The following is a 15,152-nucleotide window of genomic DNA, read 5'->3' as shown; positions in this document are numbered from 1 at the left end:
AAGAAGCACATGCAATTCTTACTCTTTTCTTTTTAATGTAGCCATATGCTCATGCTATTTTTTTCCTTTAGGAATCAAAAGTTGAAGAGAGATATATCTGAAAAATGGAATAAGAAGTAAATAAATATCATCCTGGCTTCGTGGAACTGAGTCTGCCTGTGGCTTCCCATGTCTTTCTCCAAAGTTATCCAGAGGGTTGTGATTTTGTCTGCTTATGTCTCATCAACAACGAAATATTATTTGCTATATAAAAAGTTAATCTTCATGGCCATAGCTTTTATTCATTAGCTGTGATTTTTGTTGATTAAAACATTACAGATTTTCATGTTCTTGCAGCCATCAGAAGTGGCAGGAAAGCCTCACTGACATATTTTCCAGGGCAGTCTATGTTCATGCAACTTGAAATTGTATCTGTGGTCTTTAAATTGTCCTTTGTCATGTGGCTAAATGCCTAATAAACAATTCAAGTGAAATAGTAATTGTGTCAGATGATCATCTTGTTCTATGTTGTATCAAATTTATTCTTGATACATTCCCTCCAAAGTAGAAAAAGATACAGTATCCTTGGGATGTTTTTAAACAGCATTCATTTATTCAGCAAATGTTCATTGAGTGCCTAGTATATGTCAGGCACTGTTCTGGATACATTAACAATACAGAAGTTTTACTTGGAGATGACTTCAACTTCTGTGGAAATAAAATTAGAATCAAGAGACAACCTGGAGCAATGAGATTGAAGTCTCTGCTGTGATGGGAAGGATTCTCTGGCTTTCTGGGTCTTGATTTTCTGGTCTGACAAGTCTATCTGTCCTATAGTATCATGATTGATAAGCAACTGAAGAGTGCTTCTGTAAACAAATTCCGACAAGGATGTGGTATTTACTCAATCTCACTTTAAGTTCACTATCTGTATTGGGAACCATTTTGCTTTTAGAAATGTGTGTTTTAATCCCAAGATGAGTTCTTGTCCTTTGAAGACTACAGAACTATCAAACGCACTCTCAGAAAGGGTCCTTGGGTTATTAGTAAGTATATTTGAATTTCAAAGACCTCCAAACCTATGTGAACTAAGTGAATGATATGATCTATTACTCAAAAATCTGGAAATATGTCAGATGCCAAGTACTTCCCCATCTAATTTATTCAGGTCGTTTGTTCTCTACCCAACAGCAAATGAAGACCTGACCTCCACCATGATGTGGGGACAGAGGCTGTTTCTGGGGCCCATCAGGGGCCACCCTTGTTAGGACCAGTGGAGTGTGGAGCACTCCACTTGAGTTAAGGCTGGGATGTCTAAATTTTACAAGATTCTTTTTCAACCCTTGAGTTAAGATTGCTGCAAGGGCTCCAATGTGAGCCACCAACATCATTGATACCAGCTTTCTGCTTTAGTGGGCTCATCCAGCCTCATCCACAAATATACTTCAGAAAGACGGCTGAGACCTGATGGGAGGGAGGAGACTGGGTGGCAGGGGCCAACGGGGATGCTGTACAGAAGCAGGGCAGGAGGCCAGCAAGTGACTGAAGATTTCCTCCCTCCAAACTGGCTGGATCCTTTTGATGGAGAGTCTAAGACATCAGCTTAGACACAGACCCAACAGAGAGAAAAGCTTGTCTGATTTCTCGCTCATTTCTAGGTAACTTATGGCAGTTCACCCCACCTCCTGACTTCTCCAGGTTCCTCCATAAAGTGGTTCTCAGATCTGAATTCCCCAGCTTTAGATACAGGAAGAAGAACTTCTCCCAGTTTATTTAACAAGAACACACCCATAGCACTTGCTGTATGCCAGGCACTGTTATACGTGTTTTAAAGTATTAGTTTAATACTTGTTTTAAAATTCTATGATGCAGGCCAATTATTATGCCCATTTTACAAGTGAGAAATCTGAGGCATTGCGAGGTTTAGTGACTTATCCCAAGGTCATATAGTCAGTGGCCAAACTGGGATGGGAGTCCAGGCAGTCCGGCTCTGGAATCCACGCTCTTGCCCAGTAAACTATGCTGCAAAAGATGCTATCTGCTCCCCAGGATTAACCATTTCTGAAGGTAACTGGCAGTGAAGACATTTATTCTCTTCTGGGTGAAGCCCCATCTTTGCCTACCAAGGTAAAGTCTTGGCCCCTAGACCATCCCTGAATAGTCCAATGTGGGGAAGTTTTTAAAGTTTTGGATTATTCAGACTAATCTGTGGTCAATACAGAGCATCTTTATTTAAATACATATTCAAGTTAGTGTCGAAAAGAGTGCACAAACTGCTGCTGGCACTGGAGTTAGATGTTTCCTTACTCCCCGGATAACAGGCCCCTCCTGCTTAGTGTTGGGAAAGTCCCAGATTGATCTAGACACAACTAACAGCTGATATGAAAGATCTGTCCTGGAATCACATGTCTCCTCTCTAAAATCCAGCAAATAGCAATACTCCCTAAACCTGGAGAATCTCACTGTGGCTGACCACATGCCCATCACCAAGAAGCCTGCAGGAAAGCCCAAGACAAAAAGGGGAGCAGGTGTCACCGGGTGGCCCCTTGATCATCATGAGGGTGTGCCACAGTTCAAAGAGAAACAAGAGGGGAGAAGACCCCAAGGGAGGGCAGTTCTAATATCCACTGACTCCACACCTGCACCCCTTAATTCAGAAATCCAACAGACATGACAAATTAGAAACTGATTCTGCTGGTATGCAATTCACAAAGTCTACATTTAAGGAAAGATAGGAACACTGACTAATGGCTTTTTAAAATCTAGGGATTATTTCATTGCTTTTCTAAATTATGCAAATATCCAAACATCACACACTATAAATTTTTTTGCCTTTCAACTGCATTTGATATAAAAATCTGTTTCCTTAATACCTCTGTGTTACTTGCCATAACCTACACTTGTAAGAAGTAGTAGAAAAAACATTAATAAGAAAGCACTGTGAGCATAAGTTGCTTGCATAAACTAGATACATCTGGAGCTACCAATTTAGAGAAACTGGTGAATGGTTCCCCAGAGCAGAGACGTACAATGGATGGTAGAGGAAAGAAGAAGGAGATAACAGAACAGTCTGTATTACAGCAGACCTCGTGAATCCCAAAGTGCTCCAAAGTCAAAGTGAGATCTAGACCCCAGCATTTATGAGATGGATGTGTCCCCAAGCGTTGTGAGAGAGGAGCCAAGTCACACCGGGAGAGTTCTAAATGGAAGGCTGTCTCGCAGGAGAGACTCAAAGAGGACTCGGCAGCTGTCTTCACATTTTATACTCCCTTTAATTTGAAGAGTCTCCTCTCTAGCTCCAAAGAGAAAGTGACAGATAGACAGATTTTCAATACGAAGAAAAACTTAGAAGTCAGCCTATCAGCAATTGGAAAGTGTTTTCTTACAGGGCAGTGAATTCTCCTGCATGGTGGGTGCTCAAATGGAGATAGGAAAAAACCAAGGGTTGGGAAATCGGAGTCATTCTTCTATGAGACTGACTTTTCAGTCCCTGAGATTGGACTGAAAATTAGAAAATTCTTCAGTTTCCTTGTATATCTGAGATTCCAATGTCCTGTAAAATAAGAGAATTTAGCTAATATATGAAACAGTAAGGTTAAGCAGACTAAAATGGTAGAAAACAACAACAAGAAGGTGGGCTTTATTTTTTCCTTCCCAAACTCTAAGCAGGGCAACCTAAGAGGAAGAACTGGCCAGCCCGGCCATAATAACACCTGGCACCTGGGCAGTGCTTACCGTGGGCCAGGCTCCGGTCTAAATGATCTTCAGATCTCAGCTGGGTTGATTCTGAACAATTCTCAGTAGTGGCTTGTGAGCAGTAGAGCTGGGACTTGAACCCTGGAAAGCTGACTCCACAGCCCCTGCTCTTAATCACTCCACCATCCTGCCGCAGTGCTGTAAGAATACAGGGCATTCGTTTCCTGCGGCTGCTGGAACAATGGATGGCAGTCTTGGTGTCTTCAAACAACATAAACAAGTTCTCTCACAGTTCTGGAGGCAGAAACTGAAATCAAGGTGTTGGCAGGGCCATGCTGTCTACAAAGTCAAGTTGTTAGTAACCCAGATATTCCTTGGCTTGTGACAGCATCACTCCAATCTCTGCCCCCATCTTCACATGGCCTTCTTCCTTCTGTGACTCTTTTCCTCTTCTTTATAAGGACGCCAATCAACTGGATGAGGGCCCACCCTAATCCAGTAGGACCTCATCTCAACTGGATTACAGCTGTAACAACCCTCTTTCCAAATAAGGCCACATTCACAGGTGCCAGGGGTTAGGACTTCAACAAATCTGTTTGGGGGACGCAATTCAACCCCTAACGTACTGTACCAAACTGGAGGCACCTAGAAGTGTTGACTCCAATTGGTAGCGCAGTCCTTGAGGAAAATGATGACCCAAGCAAATGTTTCCTTCTGTCTCTGCTCTGCGCTATTTCAGGTGTTAAAGAAAAATTATGAGAGGGCATTGTTTTGGAGTGAGCTCCTGCACTAGGTCCCAACAGACCAAACTAAAGTGGCATCACTCATGCTAAGTGCCATTTAATCAAGCTGAAACTTTAAGAAAGCTGGTGGTCCCCAGATAGACCAGTTTCTCTTGAAAACAAGAGATTCACAGCAACCTATCAGAAAGAGCTCAGTCTACCTGAGACAGAGTCATAAGGAAGTCCCATTTGCTTTAACCATGACAAGAAAAGTGGTCTGAAGTAAGCTGATGCTAACCAATCAACCTTTAAAAAAATACTGTTTCCTTATTCCAACCTTACAAAACCACTGTTCTGCTATTGCCCAGTGGGAACTCTAATTCTATTTTATAGAATGGAGGCTACTGGATTCATGAATCATGAATACAAGCCAATGTGATCTGTAAATAATTTTGTCTTTTGACACAAGGAGAACACCACCTCCCCCGTCACCAGCTCTGTTTATGACAATGATGCCAGAGATAGCCTCTTCACATCCCTTTATGATTCATTCAGTGTGGCCAATACAGATCTTTTACTAAAATTGTGCACTTGGTTCACCCTGGGCCCACACATCTTACTTCTCTGCTGGAGGGCTGGAACACCATCCCCTCAATCCTGGTTCTTTTTTCTTTCTTACCACTGAGTCAGGGAGCTGAGAGGTTTGGAAGTCAGTGCGAATCCACATACAGGGAATCCCCCAGAGAAAGAACTGGATTTAGATGGGCTGTTTTCCCTCTGAGCTTTGTCCTGTCGGCTTCCCTATCTCCTCACCACCACCTGCCTCCCACACCCACCGACACACACATCTCCAGAATGTAACTCTCCTGGCTGACAGGGAGGCACATTATTTAGGGCTGTGTTATCCCCTCTGCTCAAAAACAAATGAGTTCACTGAAGTGTACACTGGCATTTATCTGAGAGCATGTTTATAAAATTCATGAATATGGAAATGGAGAGCCATCTCCCAGAATCCCTCACACCAAGAAAACTGGCACTGTCTGCTGTAGGTGAAAACCTCTTCCCTTGAAGTCTCAACAACTTCTACCCAGAAGAAGAAAGAACAGCATATTCTTTCTCATACACACACACAAGCATGCACGCACATATACACACACACATGCATGCACATACACACACATGCATGCACACACACACACAGTATATACCACCAGTCTGTGGTCTTGGAAGCGAAGTTTAATAATTGAATATCTCAAGCACTAAACTCTTCCATATTATTAAGATACTGTCCTAATATGTCTCATTTGTCAAAGATGGAAAAGTCTTGATATGGCATAAGGGTTTCAATCCCAATAGGAGTGTTAATAGTAACAATAAAAATAACACAGCAACACGGTTTCTGTTGCGTGCCTGCCACATGCCAGCGACTGCTTTGATAATTTAAGAATTATATCTTATGTTGATTATAATCCTTATAATGGCTTCCAGGGTAAAAAGGTTTATTCCTGTTTTACATTTGATGAGGAGACTAGGGTTCAGAGAGGGTGCAGAAGTGAGTTACACTTTTGCCAACCAGGCCAGAAGATGAAAGCCGCTTGATTGGGAAATGCTTTTGTATCAAAAGCACAAAATGAAGTGGCTAGTGTTACTTGTTGGAAAAAAGTTAACTCTGGCAAGCACAAATGTAATTCAGTATTTGAGCAATACTTTTAGGAGGGTAAGAGAGTGGTTTATGTGATTTCTCCAAAATGCCATCATGAAAATTTTGATGATGAAAATCACCCAAAATTGCTAATTACCTGTCGTAGCCTGCCTGTTCTACAAAGTACCATATGCTGAGTGGCTCATAAACAATAGAAATTTATTTCTCACAGTGGAGGCTGGAAGTCAGAGTCCCAGAATGGTTGAGTTCTGGTGAGGGCTCTTCCAGGTTGCTGTCAACTCTTTGCATCCTTAGGTGGTGGCAAGAGGCCTAGAAAGTTCTTTGGAGTCTCTTTTATTGTATTTTATTTTTTGGAGACAGAGTCTCACTCTATCCCCCAGGCTGGAGTGCAGTGGCACGATCTCAGTTCACTGCAACCTCCACCTCTTGGGTTCAAGCAATTCTCAGGCCTCAGCCTCCTAAGTAGCTGGGATTACAGGTGCCCACCACCACACCTGGCTAATATTTGTATTTTTAGTAGAGACAGGGTTTTGCCATGTTGGCCAGGCTGGTCTCGAACTCCTGGCCCCAGGCGATCCACCTGCCTCCGTCTCCCAAAGTGCTGGGATTACAGGCATGAGACACTGCACCCAGCCTCTGGAGTCTCTTTTATAAGGATACTTACTAATCGCATCTATGAAGGCTTCACTCTCATGACCTAATCACCTCACAAAGGCCCCGCCCCTTAAAACCATCACATTGGGCTTAGGATTTCAACATACAAACTTTGGGGAGACATAACTTTCCATCCCTAACATGACTCAAATAGTATCTATATAGTCATTTCTAAATATACACGTATTTAGAAATTTCTAAATAGCCAGTAAACATACAACTGACTTGGCCTTGATATAACTGTTTTCATTTTCTTTTATTTTCATTCTACATGACATACTTTGGGTAATTATAAAATAATTAAAATTAGTTGATAAAGTGTGGAATTAGAATAAACTAATTTTCTATTACTATCTAAGCCATGAAATGAATTAGGAGTTGTTGTTTTCAGTGAAACCTCTTCTAGTTTTTAAAGTGCATTGTCCAATTCCTTTTTATTTTGTCAAGATTTTAAAAACTTAAAAAAAAATCTTCACACTGCTTGTGCCTTGCATTTCTTTAAATCTTGTGTTTAAACATCATGTGCTGCTAGTTGCTAGTCATTTTCTCTATCCCCTGCACCAGACTCTCTCTTTCTCAGGAAAGGATATCCAGAGGACCGGGTCCCAGTTAGTCAAGGAGATATAAGAGGAAGGCTAGGAGGCTCTCTGGGAAACATTTTCTTTTTCCAAGAGAGAAGTGTTCAGAGGGAAAAGGTCCTTTCTCAGTTTGGCTCCCTCTTTGTGTTTTAGATCTGGTCGTGTGAGGCTGCCTGGCTTGGATTGTGAGGGCATCTCTCGACAACGAGGTGACAAGCCTAGGGAGGAAAATCCACAGGTGAGAAGGTGGCAGAATGAAGAGATGGTCCTTCACGACTTCTTTGAGTCACCAGGCCCAGATTTCCCGCCAACCTCCAGTCTTGTTATGTGATCTGATATCATTATTTACTGCAGAGGCCACTGAGTGGCTGCTCTGTTACTTGTGTCTGAAAATTCAGTTCACTAAATTAATCAAAATACGGCACCCTTCTTTTGAAACCTTGCTCCAGAACAAAGTGGAAGGTAATGATGGAGTGCTTTTCAAAGTTCCAAGGAGGTGTCCCTACACAGCAGAGAGCTGTCCAAAGGAATGTAGATGTTGGCTGCGGGGAGATCTGAGCTGCCGGATTCAGTACTCTCCCTTATTTTATCTTAAACATGCTTGTCATTTTTTCATGCTGCTCTATGCGGTTCTTTCAGCCAGGGAACATTGCTGAGCACCCGCTCACATGCTGTATGGAGCGCAGACTGCAGGGTGCGAGGGGCGGAGGTGAGACGTGCTAGGCCCGAATTCAAGAGGGGGAGCAGCCACAGGCCCCGCAAGGCCGGGGTGGCCTGTCGTAACGACGTCTTAATCGCTGACCTAAGTGGATCCGCTCCTCTCCCGCCGCCCGCTCCCTGCCTGCAGTACAGAAGGAGGGTGGCTGGCTCTCCCCGGGGGGCGCAGGGGAGTCACGCTTTGCCCTCCCGATTGGGCGCAGGTGAGCCACGCTTCGAGCTCCCGGGTGGGCGCAGCTGAGCCACTGTTTGCTCTTACGGGTGGGCGCAGCAGAGCCACGCTTTGCTCTCCTCTTTGAGCCGCGGCTGGCTCTCCGGGTGAGGGCAGGTGAGCCACGCTCTATGGGAATCCTTCGAATCTTCATTCAATTTCCATCGCCTCCTTGTATTTATGTGGGAGGACTTTTAAAAATGAAGCCTATGCACAATGATGTAATAAGCATTTATCGAACACCACCGGTCGGAGCTGGGGCCCTGGTGGTGGTGACCTGGCCCAGGTGCCACGCCCAAGCCCCGCGCGCCGAACGCACGCACGCACGCACGCACGCACGCACGTACGTACGGCGCGAGTCCAAGGGCGACAGCAGCGCGCAGGCGCACGTAGGTCCCCGCGCTTTTCGGAGGCCGCCGGCGTCCCAGACCCGCCGCAGGTAGGAAGAGGTGACGGGAGGCGGGAAAGGGGCGCTGCTGACTCCTGTGAAGCATCAGGGTTGGGGCGTAGAGGAGAGGCGGGCGTGTGCCTCTGGAATGCTGGGGGGTCGCGGGGCGGGGGCTTCGCGGGAGGCCGTGGGAGGCGGGAGCCAGGCAGTGGCTGTGCCCTTTTGCTTCTGTCTTAGGGGAGGGTGGCTGACCCGCTAGCCCAGAACCAGACTCATCCAGGATTAGGAAGCTGGGGCCCGGCGTGGACAGCAGTCTCGGGGCCAGGTCTGCGGACGGCTTTCTTTGGCAGAGCCTGTCCGGGGGCGGGGCCGCTTACCGCAGGCATTTACCCGGCCCAGCGGGGCTCTGGGCGCCCACAGCGGGGGTCAGTCAGCTCCCCTGTGACCCAGGCAAGCTCTTAATCTCTGTGATGAGAAAGAAGGGCTCATACCTTTCAAGGGTCATTGTGAGGAATCGGAAGAAGCAGTATTTTATAGAGTATTTTCTAACTGCTGAGTCTTCTGTCTAGTGCTTTGCAGAAGTAAAATACCTTGTCAGCTCAGTGATGTTGCTGCCCTTCTTTTATAGGTAACAGAAAGACATTAAGAGATTCTCCTGCAGTCACTGCTGATAGAGCCAGGATCTGAACGCAGGCAGCCTGGCTCCAGACCTTGTGCTCTTAACTTCTGTTTTGCATCAAGAATAGAGTCCTATGAAAGGCCTGTATACAGTGCTTGGTACTGAGTAGGCACTCCGTCAGTATTTTATAGCTGTTATTCCAAAGGACACTGTATTCTAGGTACTAAGACAATGTAAATGGAATGGAAAACAATTCCTCTCTGCAGAAGCCAACTATCTAGTTAGGAAGACGGTTAATCACATTATTAAAATAATCAGAACATTGGCAAAATAAAGAAGATTGAAATGCAGTTCATATGACAGTACTAATTAATCATACTTTTTAGATCTAGGAAAGGCCATAAAGGTTAAATTGTCTTGGAAATGGTAAACAAGACAATGGTTGTATCACTGATCAGTGTGATGGCCAGTTTTTCGTTAGCCATATTTGTCATTTAAATGATTGAATTGAAAGGAAGAAGTAAGACTTGGAAGATGAATATTGAAGGAAAGGTGAATATAGAAAGGAGAAGGGGTTTATTCTGAGAACAGTGACTAGAACTCTGAGGTATGGTAGAAATTTCATGATAACAGATGATAAAGTGGAATGAAGCCATGGAGAGGAAGAGAATGATAACACTAATTGTAAAAGTTTGTGTCGGCCGGGCGCGGTGACTTGCCTGTAATCCTAGCACTTTGGGAGGCCGAGGCGGGCGGATCACGAGGTCAGGAGATTGAGACCATCCTGGCTAACATGGTGAAACCCCGTCTCTACTAAAAATACAAAAAAATTAGCCGGGCGTGGTGGCAGGCGCCTGTAGTCCCAGCTACTCGGGAGACTGAGGCAGGAGAATGGCGTGAACCTGGAAGGCGGAGCTTGCAGTGGGCCGAGATGGCGCCACTGCACTCCAGCCTGGGAGACAGACTCTGTCTCAAAAAAAAAAAAAAAAAAAAGTTTGTGTCAAGTGTTTTCTCAGTCACCTTTCTTTAAGTTTCTCATTTCCAGTATTGTATAAATGAGTTTAAAATCAAAATGGTATAGTGAAAAAAAGGATGAACTGCTTGGCAGGAGAGGTCAGATCTAGTTTTGACTCTAGCTTATTTAGCTTTACAGCTTTAAATAAATTACAGTGTCTTTAAAGCTCTGGATCTTAAGTTTTCTTATTTTTTTTTAAACAAAAATTTATGAACACCTACTTACAATGTGACAAATTCTTTGTAAGGCATTATGGGAGATAAAAACTGTATTAAACATGACTGTTGCACTTAAAGAACCTGTTGTTTATTAAGCTGTACTTACAAGTAATTTGAAAGGCAAAATTTCAAATACTTGAGACTTAAGTAGGGTTTCTTGGTTTTCATTTAATTGAAATACTGTTAGGAAACAAAAAATTCCATAAATTTTTCTTGTGGATATGTAAGTAAATTCTATATATCTAGCAATGTGATACATCCACAGTTCTGTTTAAATGTAACTTAATGTGAAGAAACTTATGCGAATAACTTGACAGAAGAAATCTAAAGTAAAAGCATTTTACTAGTAGGCCAGCTTGTTCTCTTATTTCATTTATTGTAACAGATATTCTAGGGCATTCTGTTTGGGGTGATGAACTTATTCATGAATAAGTTATTAAAGTCATTTAAATATGCCATAGTTTAAATTTGTGATCCATGCTGTTCAATCTGTGACCTAGGATAGCGGCATCAAGGAGCATTGTGTACATGCAGAAGTGCATAGTACCTGGATTGACACTGCTCGTGTTCCATTTCTGGTACCATTCATAACTGACTGTGTGATCTCAAGTAAGTTCTTTAACTCTCTCAGCCTCAGTTTCTACATTTGTGTGGTAAGGATAATGATAGTTTTCAGATTATTTTCATATTCATTATTTGATTTGATTGTCCCAATGGTTCCTCTCACTTTGCAGATAAGAGAACTGAAGAACCAGCTGGGCGCGGTGGCTCACGCCTGTAATCCCAGCACTTTGGGAGGCCAAGGCGGGTGGATTACCTGAGGTCAGAAGTTCGAGACTAACTAATATGACAAAACCCCATCTCTACTAAAAATATAAAAATTAGCCAGGCGTGGTGGCGGATGTCTGTAATCCCCGTTACTTGGGAAACTGGGGCAGGAGAATCACTTGAACCTGGGAGGTGGAGGTTGCAGTGAGCTGAGATAATGCCACTGCCCTCCAGCAGCCTGGGTGACAGAGTGAGACTCTGTCTCAAAAAAAAAGAAAAGAAAAAGAAAACTAAAGAACCGTCAGTGATAGTAAAAAGTTCGCTTAAGCTCATTCAACTAGTTTCTTTTACAGCTCAGACTTAAACCTCTTGTTCATTTTGTTTTGCTTTACGTATCTATAGTTCCATTGTTCTTCCACATTGCTTTTCTTTTTCTGATTAATTTCAAATCCTTTTCATCTAAACCTTATGAATGCTTTCCCTACAGATAAAATTATGTAAAACAATTTAACTCAAATTATTATTTAATCAAGTCTTTAGTATTGAAGACTTCGTATTGATATGTCTTGAATACTTACAATCTATAGTTAACTAGATATTTCTCTTATAACCTGTCCTTATAAATCTACATTATAAATACAAAGCCCAGTGTCCTTTGCTTCAGATTAGCAGATATTTTAAAACTATATTTAAAGTGTTATGTCTTTGTTTTCTTCATACTCATTTTCATTTTTATTGTTTGTTATAGGACCTCTAAAATGCAGACCTCCAGCTCTAGATCTGTGCACCTGAGTGAATGGCAGAAGAATTACTTCGCAATTACATCTGGCATATGTACAGGATGGAAGGCAGATGCATACCGTGCACAGATATTACGCATTCAGTATGCATGGGCAAACTCTGAGATTTCCCAGGTCTGTGCTACCAAACTGTTCAAAAAATATGCAGAGAAATATTCTGCAATTATTGATTCTGACAATGTTGAATCTGGCTTGAATAATTATGCAGAAAACATTTTAACTTTGGCAGGATCTCAACAAACAGATAGTGACAAGTGGCAGTCTGGATTGTCAATAAATAATGTTTTCAAAATGAGTAGTGTACAGAAGATGATGCAAGCTGGCAAAAAATTCAAAGACTCTCTGTTGGAACCTGCTCATGCATCAGTGGTAATCCATAAGGAGGCCACTGTCTTTGATCTTCCTAAATTTAGTGTTTGTGGTAGTTCTCAAGAGAGTGACCCATTACCTAACTCAGCCCATGATCAAGATAGGACCCAGGACTTCCCAGAGAACAATCCTTTGAAACTCCTTCAGAGTGCCCAGCCACCTATGGTGACTAACACTGCTAAGACTTGTCCTACATTCTCAGCACCTGTAGGTGACTCAGCCACTGCAAAATTCCATGTCACACCGTTGTTTGGAAATGTCAAAAAGGAAAATCACAGCTCCCCAAAAGAAAACATAGGACTTAATATGTTCTTATCTAATCAGTCTTGTTTTCCTGCTGCCTGTGAGAGTCCACAAAGGAAGTCTTTTTATGATTCTGGCACCATTGATGCACTTTCCAATCCAATACTAAATAAGACTTGTAGTAAAACAGAAGATAATGGCCCAAAGGAGGATAGCAACCTGCCTACATTTAAAACGGCAAAAGAACAATTATGGGTAGATCAGCAAAAAAAGTACCACCAACCTCAGCGTGCATCAGGGTCTTCATATGGTGGTGTAAAAAAGTCTCTAGGAGCTAGTAGATCCCGAGGAATACTTGGAAAGTTTGTTCCTCCTATACCCAAGCAAGATGGGGGAGAGCAGAATGGAGGAAAGCAGTATAAGCCTTATGGGGCAGGGCCTACAGAACCAGCACATCCAGTCGATGAGCGTCTGAAGAACTTGGAGCCAAAGATGATTGAACTTATTATGAATGAGATTATGGATCATGGACCTCCAGTAAATTGGGAAGATATTGCAGGAGTAGAATTTGCTAAAGCCACCATAAAGGAAATAGTTGTGTGGCCCATGTTGAGGCCAGACATCTTTACTGGTTTAAGGGGACCCCCTAAAGGAATTTTGCTCTTTGGTCCTCCTGGGACTGGTAAAACTCTAATTGGCAAGTGCATTGCTAGTCAGTCTGGGGCAACATTCTTTAGCATCTCTGCTTCATCCTTAACTTCTAAATGGGTAGGTGAGGGGGAGAAAATGGTCCGTGCATTGTTTGCTGTTGCAAGGTGTCAGCAACCAGCTGTGATATTTATTGATGAAATTGATTCCTTGTTATCTCAAAGGGGAGATGGTGAGCATGAATCTTCTAGAAGGATAAAAACAGAATTTTTAGTTCAGCTAGATGGAGCAACAACATCTTCTGAAGATCGTATCCTAGTGGTAGGGGCAACAAATCGGCCACAAGAAATTGATGAGGCTGCCCGGAGAAGATTGGTGAAAAGGCTTTATATTCCCCTCCCAGAAGCTTCAGCCAGGAAACAGATAGTAATTAATCTAATGTCCAAAGAGCAGTGTTGCCTCAGTGAGGAGGAAATTGAACAGGTTGTACAGCAGTCTGATGGGTTCTCAGGAGCAGACATGACACAGCTTTGCAGAGAGGCTTCTCTTGGTCCTATTCGCAGTTTACAAACTGCTGACATTGCTACTGTAACACCGGATCAAGTTCGACCAATAGCTTATATCGATTTTGAAAATGCTTTTAGAACTGTGCGACCTAGTGTTTCTCCAAAAGATTTAGAGCTTTATGAAAACTGGAACAAAACTTTTGGTTGTGGAAAGTAAATGGGGTTCTTGGAATCAAAAGAAGGCATGTCTGTAGTACAGTCTTTTTTTTTTTTAGCATAGAAAGTTGGGGATGTGTTAATTGTGTTTTTTAGAATATATTCTGAATGAATGCTGTACTTCAAATAATAGCTCAGATTTTATAACTGATTGACATAGTGTATGTTAATGTAAGTTTTGCTCTGCAGTGATTACCTGATATGTAAGCCTATCTGAACAAAGTGAGAATGAACTTTTGTTTCTAAGAAGTCTTTCTCTTGAAGCTATATAACATGAAAAGTGAGCTCAAATTTTTTTTACTTGAGGATTACATATAAAGTTGTATCTGATTAATATTCATCTTTTATTGAAGAAAGTGCCTTCTGATGGCCACATAATTCTTAATGTTGGCTAGTATAATGGTTTACATTTGGACAAAGTATTGCTTAGTGTTATTTGAGTAGATTTAAGATCTCACTAAAAGCTAAAGTGCCAATTTTTACTTTCTTCAGCCAATTTGTTACCTCTTTTATGGTGGTTAATTTTTATCAGGACTAACATTTTCAGAAATAGCAAGGTGTGATCTCGTATTAGAGATATGTTCACAGAACTGAAAGCTTAATTAAGAATGTTGGTTACTTTCAGGGAAGTGAAATATTTTATTTGACACTACAGCCTGTAATACTGCTCTCTTTCAAAAATAAGTGTTTTCAGATTTTGTTTTATGAAACATGTTCGTTACAGTGAAGCATGTTTGTTACAGAAATATGAGAAAATAGAGATGAGTAAAAAGAATAAAAATCACTGTTACCCTACCACTTTGCGGGGCATAGTATTAATATTTAAGCATAGATTTTTCCAGATGTTTTGTTTTATATAGCAGTAGGATTGTATAATGTATTCTCTCTCGTAGCCTGCTCTTTGAAGCGTATCTTTACTTTCCATGTTGACATAAATGTCCTTTTATGATTGTCTAGGATTCCATGGATGGATGGACTATAATTGAGTCATCTGGTAGAGTGCATATAGGTCAGGACACTAAGTTGTTTATCTTTTGTTTATTGTAAAGGAACTATGTGGGATGCATTTGGTGATCTTTTTAAAAAATGTATAAATTTCTTGAGTAATTCTTGGATTAAAGAATATGCACTTTTTAATGCTT

General features: G+C 42.1%; 2 protein-coding genes across 15 annotated transcripts in view; both read left to right on the top strand.

The window, feature by feature from the left end:
* Window positions 1-479, top strand: part of DDC (dopa decarboxylase) — a 105,191-nt gene extending 104,712 nt beyond the window's left edge. For 5 of the 11 annotated variants that reach the window (XM_031936014.1, XM_031936016.1, XM_031936015.1 and 2 more), the window contains one exon: window positions 72-479. The gene's annotated coding sequence lies outside the window, so the exon portion shown is untranslated. The remainder of the gene's footprint in view (window positions 1-71) is intronic. The other 6 variants (XM_023232034.1, XM_023232038.1, XM_023232035.1 and 3 more) reach the window with 2 other exon arrangements.
* Window positions 480-8,562: 8,083 nt separating this feature from the next.
* FIGNL1 (fidgetin like 1) lies at window positions 8,563-15,152 on the top strand. Of its 4 annotated transcripts, none has more exons than XM_023232054.1 (5): window positions 8,569-8,659; window positions 9,237-9,447; window positions 10,961-11,069; window positions 11,195-11,282; window positions 11,977-15,152. In XM_023232054.1, exon 5 carries the CDS (start codon window positions 11,987-11,989, stop codon window positions 14,009-14,011), a length of 2,025 nt encoding a protein of 674 aa, XP_023087822.1. In that variant the 5' UTR covers window positions 8,569-8,659; window positions 9,237-9,447; window positions 10,961-11,069; window positions 11,195-11,282; window positions 11,977-11,986; the 3' UTR covers window positions 14,012-15,152. The 4 variants fall into 4 exon arrangements, with proteins under 4 accessions (XP_023087820.1, XP_023087822.1, XP_023087823.1 ...); XM_023232055.2 differs by having other exon boundaries at window positions 10,961-11,282; window positions 11,977-12,142; window positions 12,258-15,152; XM_023232052.1 differs by lacking the exon at window positions 9,237-9,447 and having other exon boundaries at window positions 8,563-8,659.

Source organism: Piliocolobus tephrosceles, chromosome 8, assembly GCF_002776525.5.
Source record: "Piliocolobus tephrosceles isolate RC106 chromosome 8, ASM277652v3, whole genome shotgun sequence".
Lineage (NCBI taxonomy): Eukaryota > Metazoa > Chordata > Mammalia > Primates > Cercopithecidae > Piliocolobus > Piliocolobus tephrosceles.
This window is presented reverse-complemented; position numbering and strand designations above follow the sequence as displayed.